This window comes from Molothrus ater, chromosome 5, assembly GCF_012460135.2.
Source record: "Molothrus ater isolate BHLD 08-10-18 breed brown headed cowbird chromosome 5, BPBGC_Mater_1.1, whole genome shotgun sequence".
Classification (NCBI taxonomy): Eukaryota; Metazoa; Chordata; class Aves; order Passeriformes; family Icteridae; genus Molothrus; species Molothrus ater.
This window is the reverse complement of record NC_050482.2, coordinates 34,965,832-34,990,121: the sequence shown is the minus strand read 5'-3', so window position 1 is coordinate 34,990,121 and position 24,290 is coordinate 34,965,832. Positions and strand designations below refer to the sequence as shown.

General features: G+C 41.1%; 1 protein-coding gene across 1 annotated transcript; it reads left to right on the top strand.

Moving 5' to 3' along the window:
- The first annotated feature begins 433 nt into the window (after nucleotides 1–433).
- Nucleotides 434–22,830, top strand: BEST3 (bestrophin 3). The gene is made up of 10 exons (XM_036401492.1): nucleotides 434–594; nucleotides 4,162–4,331; nucleotides 5,995–6,089; nucleotides 6,630–6,863; nucleotides 12,061–12,215; nucleotides 12,913–12,990; nucleotides 13,408–13,560; nucleotides 16,800–16,880; nucleotides 18,166–18,317; nucleotides 20,694–22,830. The coding sequence occupies exons 2-10, from the start codon at nucleotides 4,180–4,182 to the stop codon at nucleotides 21,598–21,600; spliced, it is 2,007 nt and encodes a 668-aa protein (XP_036257385.1). The 5' UTR covers nucleotides 434–594; nucleotides 4,162–4,179; the 3' UTR covers nucleotides 21,601–22,830.
- Nucleotides 22,831–24,290: the final 1,460 nt, after the last annotated feature.

Here is a 24,290-nt window from a genome sequence, read left to right as displayed (position 1 = left end):
CCAGGGTGGTACCAAGGTGCAGCTGGGTAACATTTTCAGGTTTGGTGGGGTTGTCTCTGGTCTTCCTATTTAGACGTAGTTAATCAGTGCTATTCATTGATGTGTCTTCACAGGACCATGTCAGGGACATATCACTTTTCAAGACAAGTCTCAGAACAAAAAGCTCACTTCTTGTCCATCCCATTTTGGAGGAAATAAAATGCAAAAGAACTGTATGTGCCAGCCAAAACCATTGCAAGATTCTTCATTCAAATGAAAGAGGTCCTTCCGATGGCAAGTGGCGTTATAATTATAGACTAGAAAAGAGCAAGATCAGCAGCTGCTGCTGCTGCTGCTGCTTGCGTTTGTTCCCTGTGTAACTGACAGGACAGAGTACTTGGCAAAAACAGACTTCCAGAAGTGGAAAGACATTTTAACCCCTGTTCTTGTCAGTCCACTCCTCTCAGGGCTCAGCAGCAGCAACCCCTTGCTTCAGGTTAAGGGAAGAGCAAGGTGATTTTTGCAGATCTGAAGGGGACTTGGTTAAGGACGTCTGAGAAAGAGGAAGGGTCCAGGATTTGCCTTCGGGCTTGGATTGCTGGATCAAAATAGCAGGTCAGTGGATACAGCGTAAGCTTAATGTGTTTTTATAGTTGGCTTAACTCAAATCTCACTTTCTCTTCTATGCCGTAAACTAAAACATAAGGTGAACAATGACAAGGGGTAAGTCTGCATAGAGGAACTATTTATTTATATATTCTGTAAAGAGCCTTTCATGGTCAGTTAGGAAACATTGATGGCTGTTATTTTGTAATGTGGTTTCTGTCTGAATCCTAATGCATCCTGAAATTCTCAGCCAGGCAAAAATCCCATTTACAATTGGGTTCAATATTGACAGAGAGGACACCCTTATATTTTTAGCTGTTTATGCCTAAGGTCTTCTGATGATCTTTGCAAAAGTGGAATAATATATAACTCACATTTCAGTCTGTGCTTGAGAAAGTTTCAGAAAGGAAATAAACACTGAGTAAAAAAAAAGAAAATGCAGCATCATAGATATGAGTCAAGGTCTCTACAGGCATCAAATGAGCATAACTTGTGTTATGTCCTCAAAACTCACAAATCTATACCAGCAAAAAGCCTAACCCTATATCTGCTGATGAATTTAAGGGCAGCATGATAATTAGGAATGTTTTTCATTACACTATGCCTGTGGTATCTGATCTAATTTACTCTGTCCTTCTTCAGCCCTGGCCAAAAGAGTGCTTAGGAAGGAATGTGCTGGGGGGCATCGTTATGCTTTGCTCTTCCTGTCCATCTCAGTTTTAGCTTTTTAATTTCCTGTGGCCATAAGTAATGTAGGAAGGACTCTCTGCCAACATGCTGCCTATGAACCAAGGGCTTGGGACCACTCTGCAAGAGCCAGAGTCAGCCCAAGGCTTTACTCTAAAACTTCCTGTTGCAAGGGGAGGCCATACCTAAATAGTTGTGTTGTTGTCAGAGAAAAAAAAAAACCACAAATGCAGATTTAAATTTGTGTTTGCTGTGTTGAGAAATCTAACCAGACAAATGCATAGCTGTCTTTCATAGCTTTGTATAGTCAAAACTGTTCTGTAATCACCTAATCTGACCTAATGTATATTTTAAGACTTTGAATTATATTATCCAGAAGTACTTATATAAACCCAATGATAAATGTTGGGTTCTGCCATTTCAGAGGCAGAAAGAATAAGAAGGGGCATCCACTATCTTCCAAGAATTTCTATTCAGAGTCAAGGGCAATGGGTAAGGTGCTAAGCGATGGCTGGAATGTGATTAAATGAAATATAGTTGCTACAAGCAGACAAATTGCATTTGGTGGATAAAAATCTTCTCCCAGTCTAATGCATGCAGAAATATTCTTAATCCTGTTTCCTGTTATCACTACAGCTCTGCATTTGTGACCAAAGCCAATCTACTAGGCCTTGCAAGGCACGATTTGTTTCAGATCTGTAGAGAAGCTAGACCCACTTTGTCCAGCTTAACTACTGACCACTTTTTGGCACTTTCCACTTTCTGATAGCTCGGAAAAGGAATCTTTCCTGAACCTCCAATGCAGAAACTGAGAGTCATGTTTTTGACACTAATGGCTGCCTTCCTGTAGAGCTGCAGAAGCTCCAAGGGTGTTGCAAGCAATCTTTTTTCCTCTGTGGCCCACAACAGATGCCCAGATACCAGGAGAGACCAGCAGAACCCCTCAGCCCCTGCCTGTCTCAGTTATGTGAATTCTTCCCAAAGGTCATCTTCTGTCCTACAATTTGCCCTCAGCTTAAAGATCCTATACAAGAGGGTGACTATCTAGTCCCCTGTTCTGATATTTGGCTGCCCCCACAGTTAGCAGTTTATGTTTTGTTTCATCCTGCATTTGTCTAACTTCATCCTCTCATTGTAGCCCTGTGTTGTGCTGAGGGTCTGGGTTCTTGCCAAGCTACAACCTCCCATTATCAGACATCTTTCCTAGATCCAAGTCCCTGCTGGAGATTTCCCACTGGCGATTTCCATTACAAAGTGGATATTAATGGGGGGATAGAGGCACACTTGTTGGTGGCATGGCTTAAACACATACTCTATACATCAATGGGCAAGATCTAAAGGCTCCTACAATAGTTCCAGGAAAATCTTTGAGCATATTCTTTAACCCCATTCCTCCCCTATAGCCCAGCCACAGATTTCTTTCATTGTTCATAAAGCCCCACTTTTGCTGGAGAATTGACATCTTTGCCTCCATTTTCTTAAGCATTGCATCCTAACCACAAGATTTTTAGCAGACAGGACTGCATTTCCATGCATGCCAGTCAGACAAGTTGGCTCTTGCATTGAACTTCTTAGAGTACAACAATGACAACAAAAAATTTAAAGGTCTGTGCCAAGGCTCAGGAAAACAAAAAGTATCATCTGGATTCTAAAGACCAAAACCCATGCTTTTTTTTTTTAAGAAAGAAAAAAAAAAAACCAACACAAAAAATGATCTTCAGCCCCATGCTGGCAAATATCAAGCAATCATTCTGCAGAGGAAAAGAGACAGCCTGTCAGCAATACAAGGCTTATAGTGTCTTTTCCCTGCTGATTCCCTTGGTGACTAAAATAAAAACTGGCACATTTACAGGTGAATTTTAATGGCTTACATTATGCTCTGCATCAGAGACACAAAAATATTTGTCATCTATTAACTAGGAGTTCAGGTTTTTCTCCCCCACCCCCCCCAATAAATTTGCTACGGTGGCATCACAAAAATATAGACAAGAATAATATTTGTGATACACAGTAACTTTCTTGAGATTTTGTGATTGTCTTAATTACTCTCTTTCTTGCATGCTGTATAAAACTGTTTTCATTAGCATTTGGAGCTAGGATTTGTTTTGTAAGCATATGAAAATTCCTGCAGCATCTCCCTGCACTGGGTAAGCAAGTACCAAACCCAGCACAAAGTATTTAGCTGTGTATTTTCAGTTGTACTTTAATTACACTGTGTCTCACACTACCTACCTGAGCAGCCTTAGGGCTTGTTTTGCAATGCTGAAGTATTGAGGAGCAGTCTAGCTGCCAAGGAGAGAAGTAACAGCATTCCCCAGCTGATTTCAGCTGCTGTCGTAACTGTTAATGAAGGAGGCAGTCCCCAAATCTCATTTGTTTTTCAATGATTATAATTACCACAGCCAACTAAAAATACTGGTCGGGGATGTACACGCATTTGTGGAATTTAGCTTCACTGCTGTAACCAAGAAGTTGAAAATTTTGAAAAAAATGTCAAGCAACTTTGTTTCCTATTCTTTGCTCACACTAGAGTGGAGCAAACTGAGTGTAAGCAGAGACTGCAGAGGTGTAATATGTCCCAGCCACTGCCTCCCAGAAAGGTGGCCACATTCAGTGGTAACTGCTGGGTTGGGTGGTCATTGACATAAAGCCCAAATACAGCCTTGCACCAGTCAATCTGCAGGTCTCAACAGGGCTTGTAACTGCAAGATTTTTATTTTTCCCTCTCTATAGATATATGAATACAAACACCATGTATTTATGTACACATATTTTATATGTTTAAACTTACATGTATATCCATGTATCTATCTATACAAGGGTACATTCAGGTTAGGATACGCTGTCTAAAATGTTGTTGGTGTCCTGCTTCTCTTCTACCGTTTCTAGGCCCAGCCTACCACGACGATGACAGTCACTTATTCCAGCAAAGTAGCAAATGCCACTTTCTTTGGATTTCACAGATTACTCCTAAGGTGGAAAGGCAGCATCTACAAATTGCTGTACAGAGAATTTCTTGTTTTTGCTACTCTTTACACAGCGATAAGTGTATTATACAGGTACACTCTTTCCAATTCACATCTCATTAAATGTTATACTGAAGTTTCAGACTTCCTAGAGTTAGGCTGATGAATGATGGGGGGAGGTTACCTCTTTACTTATTATCTTTTCCTTGGACATTTTCCAATGTGCTTACCTTTCCATATTTACTTTAAGGTTCCAGAGGAAATATGTAGAGTGTCGATACTGTTTATCATCTTCAGCTGATTGTGCTTTTAGCCTAGTATTGAGCAACCATCCTACTAAGTTAGACTAAATAAAAATTAAGATCCAGCTTAGGTTATACAGCTTTTGTCATTCTGACACTGAGCTGTCAGTTGTGAGAGTGCCTCCCTGCTTTAGATCAAAGTGCCTCCCTGCAGAACTCTGTCTTTGGTTGCTCAGTGGGAATTTAACAACATCGAGGTAATCATTTTGGAGTGAAGTTATATAGCCAAGAAAAGCAAAGTTTTGCTTCAAGCTAGGAAGGCATGCAAACTTGATTTTAACCTTCAAAGAACCAAGTAAAACTGCATGGAAGCCAGACATGGTTATTATCTGTGTGTTACCCAGCACCTGGCAGGAACATATTACAAGAAGAATTGCTTTTTTCACCAAGGTGTGAATTAAACACTGTATGACAGATGCAATGCATCAATTAGTACAGTGAAACTTTTAATTGATGAAGTACATTACATAGAAGTATTAAAATTATGGTTCAGTTCTTAAAGTGATCTCTAATTAGAGCTCTGCTTTATATTGGAAACAAGGAGAACGTGAGCTTCAGTTTTTCTCTGATTAATCACTAGTTTTTGTTCAGTAATCTATGCCTGTAAACAAAGAAAGAAAATTATAGCATTTATATGTAAAGGAACATCAAAGTCTTACAGTTTTTTAAATTAATCTGCTTTATTGAAATGCCAGGCAATTGAGGACCATGGTAAATACACCACAGAAAGCTTTCTATATGTGCTCCAGTTTATTGCACAATTGTAAGCAAAATGCACCAAATATTTGTTATATGTTCCATTTACAAGAAGTTAAAGAATAACTGTAATACTCACATATACAAATAAAAAAAAATTATACTGAAGCTTGTTGTATTTCATCAGACACCTTTTCCTGTGGGCAGAAGCTACTACCATGGCCCATTTGGTATAATTTGGTGAATATTTTCCTGATTGCAAAATACAGTTGTATTTTAATCTTGTGGAAAAGAAAAATTTCATAGTAAGAATTAAAAAGCTGTTGCAACAATGTAACATTTTCAAATCAGAGGAATTTGATTGGTAATCTTTTGCAATTCAAGCAGACCAGAGCATTTCCATTAAATACCACTCTGGAAAAGGAGACTAAGCTCTACTTGCAGACTTAGAGCTTGCTGTCATCTTTGGTCTGTATGGGACAGCAAAATTTTCCAGATTTTCCATATTGATCCAATTAGTAGTACCATTCAGATTAGTCCTGAGAAAACTACAAAAACCAGGGGAAAAATACTGTTGCTTCCTCCAGCTTCTTTAATACTTGCCAAAAGTGTTCGGATCTTTCCCTTTAAGAATTTGCTTGAAGGCATTAGCCAAGGTTGCTCCCCAGTGTACATATCTGATTATTTATACATGCTTGCACTTAGTAGCTAGTGCCAGAATATTATGGAAGGACAGATACATTTTATTTTTGCTGCAGATTTTTTCTTACAGGTAGCCAAAAACGGTTCTTTGAAAAATTATCAATTTACTGTGACAAATATGCTGAACAAATCCCAGTAACTTTTGTGCTTGGTAAGTACCAGTTAAATGTGAAATTATTCTTCAACTATGTCTCTGTTCAGGCATTTTGTGAATGTTGGTGCATGGAAGCATTTCAGAGCTGAGGGGCATATGGGAGGTTAGAGGTTCACAATAGTCATCTGCTTCCAACACCAACAGGCCTTCTCAAGTTCGAGTTGCTTTCATCACATCAACGTTTAAGCTCATGTTTTTAATATACTAACAAAAAAGGTTTCCATATATCTAGATCATGCCCACTTACACTGATACCTTGTACGTGATCTCCCAATGAAATAAATTTACCCTGAGTGTCACTACGCAAGAGGAAATTTGGAAATTCATGGGTATGAGATACTCAGCTGGAATGTACTGTTACATTGCAATGTCCATTAAATAATTAGTATTTATTGCATCCTGGGTTGTGACATGGCTTACTGCATTTATTCTGGGAAATATAGCAGCTTAGTGATATGAACAACACTCTGCAAACTAAAACTAAAGTAACTGAAATCCTGATAGGCACTGGACTTTTTTTTCCCTTCTAACCCTCAGGTTTCTATGTAACTTTGGTGGTGAATCGCTGGTGGAACCAGTTTGTGAACTTGCCTTGGCCAGATCGTCTGATGCTGCTCATCTCCAGCTGTGTGCAGGGCAGAGATGAGTACGGGCGCTTGCTGAGGAGGACTCTCATGCGTTATGTGAATTTAACATCTCTGCTGATCTTTCGCTCTGTCAGCACAGCTGTGTACAAAAGGTTCCCCACCATGGACCATGTGGTTGGAGCAGGTACTGCACTTTGCCTCCCCAAAATTCCTTTCCTTTCTCTTAGAGGTGGGGGCTCAGGGAGGGAAGGAGCCAGCCTCATTTTTTCTTTCCTGTGGCCCCACGTGTGCCTCGTACTAACCCACCTCAAAGCAATCGCCTTTTTGTTAGTGACTTAGATGATATAACCTTAAGAGTGCATCTTTAATGTTCTTAAAGTCTTTAGCAACACTATAGAAATCAAACTAGCTTGACAGTCTTATGTGAATCTGCTTTCAGACCCCATGGAGGGGCCTGCCTCAAACACTCAGGCATATGGAGCAGGTACAACATTCTCTAAACCCAAAGTTGCAATATAGTATGATGTAGTAGGAATGGTCACTTGTAATATGGCATTGCCCCAATGTCTGGGATATAACTTGGTCTGGATTATCAGAGGCTGATCTCTGTAGGCACTTCACAAGTACAGCTTTATCCCAATTTTATTTAAGTAGACTGCATTTTTAATAGATTGCACATTTTAAGTGTTGTGATTTACTTAAAAAACTCCTCAGCCCCAAGGGTTTTTTCTTTGTATTGAGAAACTTACTTTAAACTTAGTTTTTTCAATGATAACTAAACTAAGTATTAAACATGTCTTTGCTTTCTGTTTCTTTCAATAACACAGTGAGTGTAATGATGGTGAAGAGAGCTCAGTTGTGTAACACTTAAATTGTCTCTAAAGAACTGACTGCTCAGTATTTAAAGGCAAGGTGTGGCACTGTGCCTTCTGACTGGCATGGTCAGGTGTCAGAGGTAGAACAGCAGTGCAAAGACGTGGGGATCTGTTCCAAATAAAAGTCATGTTTTCTACAGAATGTCTTGAATTTCTTAAAATTATTCCTTTGGCAGAGATTAGTAAGCAAAGTTTTAGCAAGTTAAAATATGCAGTGTAATATACATATACACATTTCAAATATGTGAGAGAAGCTTTAGATATTAAAAAAAAATGCTAGGCAGAATGCACCAATCTTACTTTAAAAAAAACCCAAACCATTTATGTAGGATTCATTGAATTTTAAAGCTCTCTTCCTTGTGCTGTGCAAAAAAACTGTTTACCTGAGCCAGTGAGAGGTCAAGGAAGCTTCTGTCGCTGTCCCCAGCAATCTGCTTCTATTATGCACTGGAAAATTACAACATTTCCAGGCAGCTAATCCAGCTCTGCCTCCCTATTGCTAATGACAATCTGTTCCAAAGAGACAGAATGTCACAGCATTGTACCAAAATTGTAGACTGGAAAGCAAGTTTTGAGCATTGTTTTTTTTAACAGTGAAAAATCTTCTACTATAAACTGTATATAAGTATAGACAGTGTAGCCAGCTGTGGATACCAGCACTTTTTTTTTTTTTTGGTAGGTTTTAATTCATATTGTGCTGCAGAGTTTTTATTGATGCAGTACTGAGCTTTTCAGGGTATATTTTGCTCCTGTTAATATCCAGTGACTTAGACAATACTCTGCAATCATCCCCTCCCTAGCTCCCTGTGGCGTGGCATATCAGACTGCATGGGAAGGAGGCATTTAATATGAATGTGAGCAGCACAAATCTGATACTTACAGCACAGTCATCATTGAAACAACTTATGATGATTTTGCATTTTGCTGTCAAACTGTGAACTGCTGTGACATAACTATTGCTACACACTTCTCTTTTCAGCAAATGAACTGCTAAAATTCATAGATTTTAAATTTGAGAACAGTGCCACAATGATCTAGTCTGACTCATCCATAACACAAAGCACAAAAGCTTGCTAGCAGCATCCTTTATCATGCTGCAATTTCTGACTGAGCTGTAATACCTTCTAGGAATGTAATCAGCCCAGATTTAAAATTCAGATGGGTGTACTGGAGACTACACTGCATCCTAGGTGACCAGACATTCACAACAGTAAACTTGCTGTTGAAGAGTGACATCTTATTCTCAGCCTGAACTTGCACAGTGCTATCTTATATTCACTGGATTTTGTAATAGGTTTGGGTTCTTCTTTTTTTAATTAGAAGAAAACATATTTTTTCTCCCAATAGTTACCTGTTAGCAGACTGCATAAAGGCTTGAATGAAACTGAGGAGCTTCACCAACTGTAGGCTCTTCCTGTAGGATACAGTCTTGAGTGCTGGGCCTTCCTTCTGACTCTTTTTCATGTTTTAACACTCTTTGTGGAGCTGTAGACAGTAGGTCCATGTGGATTCACTCCTTTATGATGCTGACTGCTGGTGCACACATGCTGTAAGTGTCAAATGCCCAGCAGCTGTGCTGAGCACAGCAATCGTGTTGGCTGCAAGGTGCAAGGGGGAAGCTGGATGTTCAAGAACACAGCTGTTAAAAAACAGAGTAATGAGTGAGCAGCTGAGCAGAGAGCAGCCCAAAAGAGCTGATGGGAAACACTGAAGAGAAACATGAGGTATGAGCTCAGCAACATGAGTATCTATGGGTGGCTGAAGACTGCAGTCCCAAATCCTCTACTGGAAGGAAGTACCTTAATTAATCCATTTCCACATAACACAGAAGCAGAAAATGAAACTTTTATCTACTTGATCATGATCCTTCTTCTCTAACCACTAGTATTAAAAATATTTAATATGAATTACCTGAACCAGTCTTGTCTCAAACCATTGAGTTTTGACAGGAGAACTGAATACTCTTGGAATCACTCATGGGAGAGCATGAGTGATTTTGTCCCAGTCAGGCTTGTGTTCTCATCAATAATTTTCCTGTAATATCTCTTTGGCTGACAATGTGATACTGTTCACATTAGTATCCTTTGATTGTTTATTGATTGCTCTCCATGTCACTCTTCTGATACTTTCACAAGGATTCAGTGCCCTGTCATTCCTTAGATCATCCTTTTCATGATCCTGGCACAATGTTTGACAAATATTTCCCATTTTCTGGAGCTACTTCAGTCTTCCAATGCTTGTCAAAACCAGTATTGTTGTTTATAGAGTTTCTTGGTTAATTCTTTGAATGCTTCTAAATAAAAATTGCATTACCATATTTAGAAACCATGCAATTTTAATAACTGAAATTTTATATCCTCCCTTATATTTAATGTAATATAAAGTGTTTCCTTACCACTGCAAAAACAGTGAGATATTCTGAACTGCATGTTGTCTGTATTGCCAGCAGTAAGAGCAATCCAGAATTAGTATTTTCTGCAATAAGTATACTAGACATTATTAATATTAATCAAAAAGAATATTTAATCAATATTAGCACAAAACTTCAATGCCAATTTGAACTTTATAATTTCAAAAATCAGATTTTGTTGAGCTTTCTGAACAGAAGGTGCCCAATTTCAGTGGAAAGCTGAACTGATCCTTGCTGTTCTTTGTGACCCCTTCAGGCTGAGCCTTTCCAGAGCCTCCAAGTGACTTGCATCCAGTGTTTACTCCAGACTCAATTTTTTGTTTTTCTGTCTGTCTGTTTCAGCCTGACAGACACATGTTTTCCTGTCCTGTAATAAGCAGGCTGGCTGGACAAAAACTAAAGGCAGCCTGAAAGACTGACTTTTAGGAGTCAGGAGCCATGACTAGCAGGTTAATTTGTCTGGTTGCCTGATTATTTCTGTGAAGTTAATTATGAGAAATGCAAAATGCCCAGGGAACTTTTAAAAGCTTTATCTTATTCTGTTCTGAAATTCTATGATACTGCATGAGTACTGTCTCTTGCTGCTGAATATTTCCTCTTCCACAGTGTCTTCTGTCCTGTTCTTGCCTTTCTTCTCAGTAGTTGCAGTATTTCATACCTCCTGTGTAGGTTTGTTCCAACTGTACAATAGTGACATTTTCCTCAAAGACAGAATATTTAAGATCACTGTGTTTAGCAAATCTCCTTTAACTTAACTCACATTTCTATGCATCACAACTGAGTTTATATATATTTATTTGTTTGCTGTGTCATGTGTCATTAGCAATGTTAGCCATAATGAACGTATTCTTAGTTACTCGTTGGAGCCTACTGTCAATTCTCTTACTGAATTTTCAGCATTCAAACTTGTAATTGGTTGGCTGAGCCCCCTATTTTGGGGCTGTCATGTTACTAACTTTGTCTTATTTTAGAGCTAATGTCAATACAACAAAAGAAGCTTTATACCCACATGATAGATGTCACATACCTGAGCAAAAACTAAGATCCTTCAAACATGACTATTGCTCCAATCCCAGAAAATACAGGATTTGGAGAAAGGAAAATGTGAATTTTCTGAAGTTGTTTTTGTCAAAGCCTGGGTGGAAGGAGGACAGCAGAGCAGAGCTTTCTTCCCCTGAGGGGTAGAGGTGTTGCTCCAAAAGGCAGCTGCTCCTTTGCCAGTCCCAGGCAGAGATTGGCTCTGGTGCAGGATTTGTCACACACAGCCCTGGCTCCCTGGTTATGTGACCTTGGACTTGCTTGCAGCAAGAGGAAGCAGGGCTTCACAAGGCAGGAGAACTCTTCAGGAAACCTAAAACCTTCCCAGCTCCCCAGCAAGGCAAATTGCCAGGCAGAGAGCATCTTCAGCTTGCAGCCCCACAGCATGTCACCTGGCCCAGTGTCCCCTTAGCAGCGGGATTTCTGTGCATGATTCCCTCTCCATCACTTTGCATGCCTTCATAACCCCAAAGAAAACATCAAACAATCTGTCAGGGAAGAATTTCACTGGCAGAAGGCACACACTCTGTTGGCCTTTGTTTCATGCATGCACTTGTATCCTCTGTTGCTTGCTCGCTGCTTTGCAGATATAACAAAAAATTATCAAAATCAGAAGGTCATGTAACTGCCCTTACAATATGTCCCAATGCTTCTGAAAGCTATCATTGGTGAAAAATGTTTCTTGACTGATATGTCCAGTTCCTTATTTTCCTGAAAGCAGAATATGAAACTAGAGAGTAATTTGTACAATTCTTAGTATATTCTATGTATCTACCATCTGTCAGCAGTTAGATATAAGACCACAGTAATAATAAATTATTGCCTATATTGGTAAAGAGGAATTTATGGGAAATTAATGCAAAAAGAAGTTCTTTCAAGCAAGATCTGTCCTGAATTTTTTTAAGAGGAGGTTACTAGTTAGAATTATAAGTTGTGTTTAACAGAGTTCTTTGCAAATAATACATAAACAGATAAAAACATATTCCAAATGTATAGAATCAGTAGTACTGAAAGCATAGAATAAATGAAGGTTGTTTGGGGTTTTTTTGGGTAAATAGGTTTTATGACAAAATATGAAAGAAAACTTTTTGATGATCTTAAGTCTCCCCACCTGAAATACTGGGTCCCATTTGTCTGGTTTGGAAATTTGGCATCAAAGGCACGAAAGGAGGGAAGAATTCGAGACAGTGTGGATCTGCAGACACTGATGAATGTAAGTAAAAAAAGAAATCTACAAAAAACTAATCTACTGTTTTTGAAATTGCTATGTTGCTTTTCACTTACATAATTGGTTTTATTTAGTATGCACAGATCTCCTGTGTCATCTAAATGACCTTACTCAGTATTTATCAGCTTTTCTTTGTGTACCAATGCACACTTAAACATACAGCAACATTCACTGGGATTTTTTTAATATGACTAAGAAGGTATTGCAAAAAGCAAAAAATTGATGAGTAAAAAATTATTGTAACAGCACTCTAAATTCATACTTGTCCCGTTGCTTAAAATATGAAAAATGAGAATAATTTGGCATTTTGAAGATTTTATTATCAGCTTCAGAGAAGATAATCTCCCTGAATATTTCATTATGTGGTAAAATAGCATTTTTATGATGTAATATATTCTCTTTCATGTATCACTACACTGTGAATAAAATAGAAGCAGAAGATGAATTGTGAAGAAAAATGAAGTATACTAAGCACTCCAACTCCATAAAGTCAATATTCAAATGGGGTGCTGGGTACAGTTATGGTATCAATTTATATATACTTTACTTTATTTTCTCCCTATCCTTTTATATGTGCAAAAATAAACTGCAACAGAATATTTACAATTCAGAATTGTATCCCATGCAATTTTATTTTGTTGTGGTTTCTTGTTGGTTGGGTTTTCTTCTTTTTCCCTTTTAGGAGATGAATAAGTACCGATCTTGGTGTAGCCTTTTGTTTGGTTATGACTGGGTTGGAATTCCACTGGTCTATACCCAGGTACTGAGCTATTATCCTATAGAAAGTTCAAAACACAATTTCCATAAAAGGGGGGTTGGTACCAAACGTTCATGATATAAAACATTCATAGTCCCAACCTGAGTCTCTGAGATACTGAGTACTGGTTCACTTGCACAGGATCATGGAGGCCTAGCTAACTATTTAAGGCATATTTAATGCAGACATGTTTTGAAGATCTTGTGTAATTTGGAAGAGGGGAGGGAAGCACTGAAATGTTCTTCTGTTTCCTGAGTGTTCTTCCTGGCCATAATTATTCCTGTGGCCTCTGTATTTGCAATACCTCCTACAGATTTATAAATTATATGGCAAAAGGCAGACAAAGGCCTTTGGGTATGGGTTGCTCTATGCATAAGATTGTATTTGTTCATGATTTCAATGAAGTTCTGTTCTTTGCAGGTTGTTACTCTCGCAGTCTATACCTTTTTCTTTGCCTGCCTGATAGGGCGTCAATTTTTGGATACCGACCAAGGGTACCAGGGACATGACTTAGATATTTACATTCCAATCTTCACACTGCTGCAGTTCTTCTTCTATGCAGGATGGCTCAAGGTAAGCTGGCTTTCTGGACAGGTGAGGGGGGAACCCTCCCTGGGGGGCAGGTCCCCTGGGACACATGTGTAAAATCTCCAATGAATACTGAAGTACACCAGAGGTGAATTCAGCCTGAAGTGTTCTGTGGTCATACAGAAATAGCATGCAATGCATTTTTAATTCCACCTGACAGACTGTACGGTAAGAAATGGTGGTGAATGTGAAAGAGCCCATTTTAGTAGCACCAATGCCACCACAACTCCAAGTATTACTCCCACAAGGTCTCTGGACTTGAACTATAAAGTGACAGAAAAGAGATTTAAAAAACCCTTTCTCCCACTCCATTCTGCAATGGGGAGCTATGGCTGCAGACCTGGCATCAGCTGAAAGGGACTGAATGATACTTTCTTCTTATGATCAAAGCTGGAACTGTCTGCTGTTAACCTCATCAGATACAGGCAATTAAAGGTCCCCAGTTCCAGAAGGCTATGAAAGAGTGACAGACAATATTGGCTAAAACTCCACTGCATAAAAATGTTCATTAAGAAGAAGAGTTGTAGAGGAATTGGATGCTGCCCATCAGCCTGTTGATGACTGCTAGCTAACATATCACAATCAATCTGATAGTTGAGTAATTAAGCCACATACTTCAAGGTGGTTCTCTCCTCTGAAACAGACTTGCTGGAAAAAAATTTCATTGGGGTCCATGTACATTAGATTTCCTTTTGTGTTTATCAATCATGGATGGAAACATAGAGCTAACTTTTCTGTTAGAATATAGATTGAACACAGTTGGCCGTATACATGCCCTCCCACAGCCAACTCTGAAGGGCAGAGTAGAGAAAGCAGCACACCAAGCTGGCAGATTGTGAGGAAAAGTAAAGTGTGTGCAGGACAAGCTACTCTAGTGTTGTGTCCTAGGAAATGAGGGGGAAAGGGATTTTGCTGCATAGGGACTAGCCTGGATGGGAGCGGGAGAGAGAGAGGAAGGGAGGCTGGTACAGTGAAGGCAGCAACTTCTGGAGAAAAGTGAGGCTTTATCTGTAGTCAGTGTCTTCCCATTATACTAGAGGGTTAAAATCTGTAAGCTGTTCCTCTTGACTGCCCTGCTGGTGCCCCTGAAATGGGTTTTCCTTCTTCAGCAACCAAGGATGTTTATAGCATCTCCTCCTATAGTTAGGCTCAGAGCTTCCAGCCATCTCCTGGCTGTGGCAGGTATGAGATGCCATTGTAACTGAAAAATATTCTGCATAAGGAAATGAGAGAGAGGAGAAGTTTTTGAAAGTTAATTTAATATCAGCAGAGTTTCCTCAGACTGGGGGTTCATCCAAACCTTCAGTGCCCAGAGTCAGGATATTTTTTTCTTGAAGGTTACAGCCAGTTTCCTGCTGAGAGTGTTGGACTTTGGCTGCCAGGCACCAAAAAGGGCCCTGAGGTATTGACTTCCAGTAACTTGGCAATTCCTCAGAAATAATGGATAAACTGAGCTCATTCCTTGGCCTCAAGCCTGGTCTGTAATACCTATAATAAAGGGCCAAAGTTTCCCATTACAAGAGACACTTCTAAATCCCCATTTTCTTTACAGGACAGATGAACTGCCCAAATACAGAGTTTAGTTGTCTATCACTACATTCTTTTCTGGAGAATAAAGTCATGTCTCACATGCCAGGACCAGGTCAGCCAAAAGAAACCACCACCACAATTTGCTCTGTCCTAGTCCTCACTTTTTTAAGCTCATGTGATAGGTTTATGGTGGACTTTTGGGTGGTGGTCCACTGGCTTACATGAAGCTGATCCATGTCTTCCCTGGAGAGCCACAACACAGACTGTGTTCTGGTTCCTCCCTTTTGCAGCACTTTCATAACTGTACCCAGAATTTAATGCCATGTGAATGAGTGTGAGCAGAGGTGACCCCTGTCTCCTTTCATTGCTCCCACCTTACAGGTGTTTTTGTAGTGTTAATCTACTCAGCAGTTCTTTTGTTGTGTGCCCATGCTGGCCGGGGAGGTGGTGGCCTCAGAGAGCCAGCAAGTGCTTATCCACAGGTAGAGCCTAGAGGCACACAGGAGAAATATGTAGGGACCAGCTGCCTTACAGCTATAAGTTATTTAGACATAGCTGTCCATGGTGAGGTTAATGAACAGGACTGTTTATTAAACAGTTGCTTTACCCGTATCCACATTAAACCAAGGACCCTACTGCTGCTCCTGTGCATGGCCCTGGTGATCACAAGGAAGGCTTGGAAGGGTTATCAAGAATGTGATCAGCTTCAAAACCAGGGCTTAAAAAGATAAACAGAAGGAGAAAAGAATGGAGGGGAGAGGATATTTAATGTCAGTGTACCAAGAAACTAGGAAATAGAGAAGCACTCTGAATTTCCTAATTTTTTTTTTATTTAACCTTTTTTTTCCCCTCCATCAGCAGTATGTGCTTACTTCTCACACAATGTACTTTAGTAATCATGGGAGTGGGGGGCAGTCTCTGTGGGCTCTTTCACTGGATATGGGGAGCCAGAGACAGTACCTTTCCAGACTAGCTCCCAGACTAAGGTACCTCACCATAAATGTGTCTGAGCTCACTGTTTGATTGCGTCCTCCATGGGATGAGCTTCTGCCCTGCAGTTTAACCACTTCAGGTACACAAACCCAAGCCAGCAGGCTGAATTAAAGATAGGTTCTGTCTCTGGGATTTGGCTAGCATGATGCAGAGTTAACTTGAGTCAAGTTTTTTGTATGCTGCTTTTCCTCAAAAGCCCTGGAAGGTTGCCATTGGGGTTAATGCTGATAAATAAGTATGGGCTGAGGGCTGAGGTGGAGAGATGAGTCCTACTCCCTCCAGCAGACTCCAGCTGCAAGGCTTGGGAATACTGACCCCACAGACTGGTGGACTATTGCAGACAACAGTGCAATAACAGAGCCTCTAGCTGCTAAACCATTCATTTAAATGAGCCAAAGCCAACAGTAAGGAAAGGTAATGACTATTGGATGTGACAATTACCTTGGCCCAGACATGTCTTAGCTCCCAGCAGGCCAGCACTGACAATTGTGATTGACAGCACCAGCGAGGCACAGAGATGTGAATCTATAGCAAAAGCAAGCTGCTCCTTGGCTAGGCTGGCAGAACAATCACACAGGAGCTAAAGCTATGATTGTAAGTGACAGGCAGGGAGAGAGAGAAAAATCCAATCCTACTTTCTCTACAGCAGTAGTCCTGACATGGCATGCCAGCCTCTCGTCACTGTCTCGTTTTCTTTCCAGGTCGCTGAACAACTCATTAATCCATTTGGAGAAGATGATGATGATTTTGAAACCAACTGGTGCATCGATAGAAATTTACAGGTTGCTGTTGTTATTTCTACTTCTAGCTTTACTCTGCCATAGGTTATCATTACATCTAATGCTATGTCCTTAATTGAGGAATAAATCAGGGCAACAAGTGCTAGCAAAACATATTCTTTCCCTGAAGGATCACCTGTGGCTGTGATCCACAGAGTTTGTTTGCACAACCTAATTCATCTTGATTTTGGTATTTGGCCTTTACAATGCCTGACTAAACATGCAAACAGCTGACCTTAAATTATAAAACCACTCTATGCCTGGAAAAACATGTAATGTAGGTCAATCCTGCAAAATTCAAAATTCATTCCCACATAGATAAGAACACATTTTGCTAATCTGAAGGTCTCGTGATTAAAATATTGTATATGAACCTTCCTTTAAAGGGAAAGGCAGCAAAAATAGTAAAAACACTAAGCAGAGCCCTGAACTAATAAGCAGGCCCAGTAGCATGACTCATGTTGGGAGACTGCTGTCAGTATCTGTGGTCAGCACAGGAGCAAGTGTCCCCAGTCACAGGGGCTGTGAGATGACAAGGGTATAGTTTTACTCCTGATTCCCAAAAAGCCTTGGCTGTTTTGCTGTCAAGGAGCTCAGAGACATGAGGAGGTCCCACAGCACCTTGCTGCTCCCCCTGCATAGAGCCAAGCTCAGGGCTGGCTGAGCTGCTGTCGGACTCCAGGAAACCACATCCCAGGAGTTAGGGGGAGCAAGGGCCAAATAAACCACCAAATTAAGCAAAGTAACCAGAGTAAGCCATGCAGGTATGTGCAAGAATGGGAAAGGACTCCACATGGACAAAAATGCTCTCTGGCTTAGCACCATGTCAGGTGCTCATGCTACTGTGCCTTAGAGCCTGTTGTGTAAAATTTATTAGAAAAGTGTTCACATACTTGATTTGGAATGTCTTAAAATGGCAATGAAGCCTATAAGAAAGATTCTTGACCTCTGGACACTTCAAGGAGCACATGTGTAATACTTTACACAGATTTTCCATAGCACATGAAGGATCACATCTAACTCATTAAACGTGTGGGAAGGACTTCAATCTGGCACAAATATCTCTGCAGTACAGAAGATTCAAGATTCAAAATTTATTCTCTCAGGAGTATAGGCAGATATAGGGGGTTTATTTTGTAATACTGAGTCTCTTCTAATGCCCAGGCCATCATACACAGCTTATGTTAAAGGGTTTCTGAAAGAAATGTTGACCCAGGAGTATAAAGTAGACTATTTCATATACTCCACTATGTTGAAAGTGACATGATTTGTGCAAAAAAAATTTAAGGTTTCACTTCTGGCTGTGGATGAGATGCACATGAACTTGCCAAGGATGGAGAAAGATATTTACTGGAATGATACCTCTGCCCGCCCACCCTACACAAAAGCAGCTGCTGATTACTGTATTCCCTCCTTTCTTGGATCAACTATTGAAATGGGGTGAGTGGCACTAAGGGTCCTTAATGCCATCAGGAAGGTCACCGCCCCCACAGTCTGCACTGGCTGACAGACAGTCAGTGCAGGGATGTGGGCTCTGATGATACTTCCAGCGGAGAAGGTGGAAATGGGAAAAGAAATTAGGAGGGAGTGGACAGGCTGGTGTTGGTGGGAGGGTGTCTCCAGTGGTCCACGTGTTCATCCAAGCTGTGCATGCATATCTTAAATTGTACAATCAATAAATAGAGCGTATTTGCAGGGAGGGTTTGTTGATAGTCTCTGAACACATATGTTGATAGTCTCTGAGCACAGGATGATACCTGAAGACAATGACTGACTTACCTTAATGATACTTGCTTTGCTGCAGCTTCTTCATGCATCCCCAATTAGCAAAACAGCTATTCCTTTGTTCACTTAGTTAGAGATGACAGCTGAAATCAGTCCAAACTTTTGTGAAGATCAACAACAAATCATCTTAAATGTTTTATGACTTTTCATTGACTAATAATCCTGGCATGGAAGTTGAAATGGCAGATTTTGTGAAGGTATGAAGAGGATTTATTTGCAGAGATCAGCAAAGAGCAATGGTTACAAAGACTAGAGGGTATGGGATTGCCCCCTGTTGTCAGGATCTATATGAGGAATCAGTGACAGGCCAGTTAGCTTAGAAGCTGTTAGTTTAAATACTTGTGACATGCTGTAATACAGACAGATCAATAAGTGTAAATACCATCCTGACTGACAAAATACCAGGCAAGCAGATGTTCTCATCTGAAAACCTTTTTAAAAACTTTACAGAAGACTTTTTTTAACTTTAAAAATTATCTCAAGATATTTATAATTTTCCCATCTTTTCCCACCTTTATAAAAATAAAATGTCTTTAATTTTTTGTTTAATTTGGCTTTAAAATTGTGGTTTTCTCATTTTTTTCTTCTTATTTTTTCATTTTTGCATGCATTCTACTACAAAGGACAATGGTTTTATCATACACAGCCTTTTCAGAGGTTATTTCCTTCTGGAAAAAATATAAAATGGCAAAAAGAAAATAAGGAAATAAAAAACTAAAGAAGAAAAATTAATAGAATATAATTTATTTTAAGGTAATTTCTAGGGGGAACAGGTGGCAAAGAAGAAACATCATTAAGTCTGAAAACAATTTTTTAATAAAAAAGTACTTCACACAAAAACTTAAGGAAGGAGAAAATGAGAAATAGCTCCCTGATAGCTCCTGTGAAATGCAAACAGCTCTGATGTGTTGACTTTTTATTAATTATCTTCTCATGTGAACCATTTCTTTGTTCATATTTCTAAAAATTATGGATAACTCTTATGCAAACTTCAAAAACAAGCTCTAAAAATTCTTCCAAGTCCAAAGCAAATATATAAAACTTGAGCCCAAACCCAAAGTCTTCTCCAGCCACCACAAGCTAACATCTGGAACAAGTTGCCTAAAGAGGTGGTAGGTGTCCCATTCCTGTAAACATTCAAGGCCAGGCTGTATGGGGCCATGACCAACCTGATCTAGTTGAAGGTGCCCCTCCACAGGGAGGCTGGATTAGCTGCCTTTAAAGGTCTCTTCCAACATAAACTATTCTATGATTTTCACAAATGCTGGATGAAGTTTCTCTGTCCCTCCAGGTTAGAGCTGCCTGCCTGTGCTCCATGCCTCAGGTTTGGCCCAAGCTCCTTTGCCATTCTTGTACTTAGGCCAGGTAACTGGGCCAGTTTGGCTTGCCCAGACTGCACTGCCAGTGACGTGCACTGAATTCACTGGCATGTGCAGCAATAGTTGTTCTCATGAAGCACCAAGGCTGTGCAGGAGAAGAGTACCAGGTACAAGTGAGACCTTCAGAAACACTGTCATGACCCAGAAGCAAGTGAGATTTGGCCATCTGAGTAATTTCAACTTTTTTTTAAACTGTTGTCCTCTGCTTCCAGCAGTAGCTTTTTCACTGTTGCTATTTTTCTTGAAGGATTCTCCTGAAAAACTAACTACAGCACTGAGTAGGGTTCCTTTCTCCCCTTTCCCTCACCCTGAGCACAAGCCTAACCATGATAGGAAGGTTAGGCCTAAGAAGGCTGCAACTCACATATGAAATGGTGCCAGATGCCTGGCTGGATGCCCTCCCAGCCTGGTCTGTAGGGGAAGAGACATCTGGTTGTGGAGAGTTCTTTGTGTGATCTGGCTGATTCAAAGGCACAGACACTCTTTCCTGGCACCCTCATCTTTTTCTTCCTTCTCTTTAGGGACACACTAGGGCCTTGGTTCCTATGTCTTGGTTCCTATGTCTTGGGTCCTATGTCTGAGACAGAGGGATAAATGTGTATTGATGCTTCCTATATTTAAGTGACATGTACTACCTGGCTTTACTTGGCAGGCTGGCTGATACCGAGTTTCTCTATGGGGAAGAGTGGCCTTGGGAAGAGGAGAAACACCAGAGACAGCATTCGGTTTTGAGAAGAGTCAAGAGGTTTCTCAGTGTCCATGAGGGTCCTTCATACCCCACTCACCAGCGCTACAGCCGGCAGACGAGTGAGAATTCAGTGTTTTTCCCAGCAGATGAAAAAGGGCACATCAGACGGCTGCAGGAGATGCACACAAGAGGGAGGCACTCCACCTTAAGCTTCAAGAAGAAACATGAAGGAGTTAGCAGAAGTAACAGACTTCATGGTAGCCGAGAGCTAGGACCCATAACAGAAACCTCAAGGAACGAGGCACAGTTTGGTGACAGTGACACCTCATCTGACACAGCCAGGCCAGTTCCTGAGGTCATTGTTTCTGAAGCCCAGGAGATTGAACCTGATGTGCTGGACAAATCAGACCTCCCAACAGAGCGCTCTGCAAGCATGCCAGAAGAGAAGCTCCAAAGGATCATAGCTGAGGCAAATGTGGCTCTTCTGAACCAACACTTTTTCCCCCCAGAAATGACTCCATACCTCTCAAGTTCAGAGGTGCATCAGTCACTTCCTAGTGTGATAGGAGAGCCCAAACATGAGCCCCAGGTTAGTAACATAGCTGGTCTCATAACAGACCATGAGAGAAACCTTCAGCGATGGAGTTTACCAAGCTTCCATAGTCCTAGTACAGCATCAAATGCTGATGATGAACCACCTTCAACAGATTCTGGAACAACTTCACCCCAAAGGACATTGAGAGATGGAAAAAATGGTACTTCTGCTTGTGCTCCACAAACATTTGACATGCAGGACTTATGGGAAAACCTGGACAGTAAAGAAACAGCCATAGTAGAATTTTCTAATGAGGAGAGTGAAAGAAAACTTTGACCATTCTTCCTCTGGGTTTGACTGAACTTCTTGTCTTCTCTTGAACGGGGTTCTCACACAAATTTGCTGAAAGTGCAGAAGGGCAGACTCAGTACTCAGACAAGTCATGAACAAGATGCAACAGAGGATTTGGGCACCTAAATAGGAGGCCTCGTGGTGACATATTTTAAGCCACTTGGTCACTGGCTTGAAATCTGTGACCCTGTGGGAAATATATTTACAGAGAGTACTGGGAGCCTCAGGATGTATACGGCAGTGAGCTGTGTAGATGTAACTAGAGGAAACACTAGAGTTTTCAGAAGAGTGGGTATGGTTCTGTCTACTTTGGATATACACTGAACTCTGCTGCCTTTGTCTGCTCCGTCAGCTTAAAGTCCGTGACATCTCTGTAAGATCCACCAACAGTTTTTGTTTCTACTCAGGTGGCTCAAAGGCAAGATGTGGGCTCAGTTCCTTTCTCAGCCTGGACAGATTCAGCCCATCATCTCTCACTGCCTGGAGGAACACTTGAAAAATCAGGCCCCACATTTGTGTAGGACAGTATTCTGCCCTACACCTGATGAAGCTATGCCACTAAAGAGTAGAAAAAATAAAAGGATTAAATGTTTGATTTCATTTTAAGTAATGGAAGGTGCAAAATAGCTGATGAGCTGGGCATGGTATGTCTGAGCTCTGGAGCACATATGTGGCATACCCAGTGACAGTTTATTGTAAAATGAGGCTCCCAGGCAGCTTCCCTAGGGATGACAGGGCAGCAGCACTCTCTCAAGAGGTGATGGAGCTGAAGGTGCAACTAAGCCTAAGACTCCAGTCTTGTGGAGCTCTTCAGCTGGAAGTGCACTGGCTGTAGTCATCCCAGGCAGACAATAAAGTGACCCATGACTCCTACCAAAACTGGTCTCCACTTCCGAAACCTCTGCCTCATTCCCATGCTAACCAGATGTACCACACACATTCTTAATTAACCCAAACCTGAGTCAGCATTAGGTGGCTCCTGCAGCTCCAGAGATGACCAAGCCACCTCCCCAAACCTGCTGATAGTGACCTGGCTTTTCAGCTATTACTCCTGCAAAAGAAGTCTTAAAGTAGGCCAGGAAAGCAGCCACAGCCCCTTGGGTTTAGCTCTCAGCCATGTTTACAAAAGTGCATGTTAATGTTGCCAACATTATCCCATCAGTGAGTAGAGGATAGACAAAGGAGAGACAAGGTAGCTCAGGGACTGAAAGGACGGGGGGGGGGGGGGGGGGACCAAAAGTTGTGAGTCTGCAACAACCAGCAAAAGCAGTATGGACTGCATGGACAGCAAGTCCATCAGCTCTCTTGGTCAGAAGGCTGCACTTCAAAAAACAAACCAGCCTCTCTGCCATAGTAACTGGTAACACCAGTGGCTCCTGGGAGACTTTAGGACTCACTGGACCTGGGAAGGGAATGAAAAGACCTGCCTGCTCCTGCTCCTACAGCCAACAGCTTAGGTGAGGAACCCTTCTAGCTGATATCACATACAGCAGGACCCGATCTCATCTGGGTGGGCTTTGAACAAAAATCAACTGCCCTCCCCACTTGTTCTTCTTCCAGCTTTATTTAAGCCTGGAAATTGGCTCCTGCTGCTGTTTGTTAGGCACAGTCTGAGCAGAGCCACGGTCTCAAACCCTCCAAAGACACTAGACAACAACACGTTTGTTTGTCCCATCAGTTCAGGAAGCAGAGGACACCTGGCCCAAGGAAGCACTGTTTAAACTCATATTATGTGAATTCCAGTTATGCAGGAAAGCCAAGCACAGATTTGCCAGGCACCTATGGAAGGACTTCTTCACACCATGGGATGAGGTGACACTGGTGTCTGACAGCAGCTTATTGAAATTTGATCACAGTTTGGAGTCAGGCGTTCTGGTGCAACCTCACACTTGCCACTCCACAAGTCTTCAGGCAATTCAGGTTGCTATGTTTAGGTTTGACCAACAAAATGAGAAACTCTGTGGAGTGAAATTATACAGAAATAAACAGCACCTTAGCCTAGCAGTCCAATTTTCTGAATGGCCCTTATGCAACTTGTGGAAGCATTCCCTTTTTCCTCCTGATTCCCTCTTTCTTGTAGCTGAAGCCACACTTTTCAATTCAGTGTTTCTCAATGTAATTGCCTCTGCAACTGTCAAGGAACTTAATTTACCAATGTGCTTAAATAATAATAAACGGCTAATTTTAAGTACAAACAATACATTTTAAGGACAGCCAGACAGCTCCAGTCACACAGCTAGAAACAAAGTAAAAGTAATTGCTGCTCTCCTCTATAGCACTTTTGTCAGAAGAGCAGTACAAGTTTCTGGGGAGTTTGGCCAGACATGTATAAGAAGGGTTTTCAGCAGCTGTGAAGGAAGCCTGGCCCACAATCTAGCTCTCTCCTCACAGTACATCAGCTTGAGGAGCTGTGCTTCATGCTGTACGGGAACTTAAGCCAGAAATTATAGATGACTCTCAAGTGTCCACCACAAATCTGCACTGAGAGTCCTGCCCACCATACCTGCTCCCTCCAATCCTTCACCCAGCTTCCACCAGGGCTTAAGGTATTGGACCAAAATGCTCTTTGTCCCCAACCCAGACATCAGCTTGTTTCATCCCAGCACTGCTAAGCGTGAAAAGCCTTCCCAGCTTCTCGTCATCGAGCTCTGCTCATCTTCTTCTCAGCCTGGCTG

What these genes read in the sequence shown, in the direction of transcription:
- BEST3 (XM_036401492.1), top strand. Translation starts at nt 4,180, where the DNA reads ATGACAGTCACTTATTCCAGCAAAGTAGCAAATGCCACTTTCTTTGGA. An exon ending in CCCAGTAACTTTTGTGCTTG is followed by an intron (nt 6,090 to 6,629) that starts GTAAGTACCAGT and finishes TCTAACCCTCAG; the next exon opens with GTTTCTATGTAACTTTGGTG. An exon ending in TCTATGCAGGATGGCTCAAG is followed by an intron (nt 13,561 to 16,799) that starts GTAAGCTGGCTT and finishes TTTTCTTTCCAG; the next exon opens with GTCGCTGAACAACTCATTAA.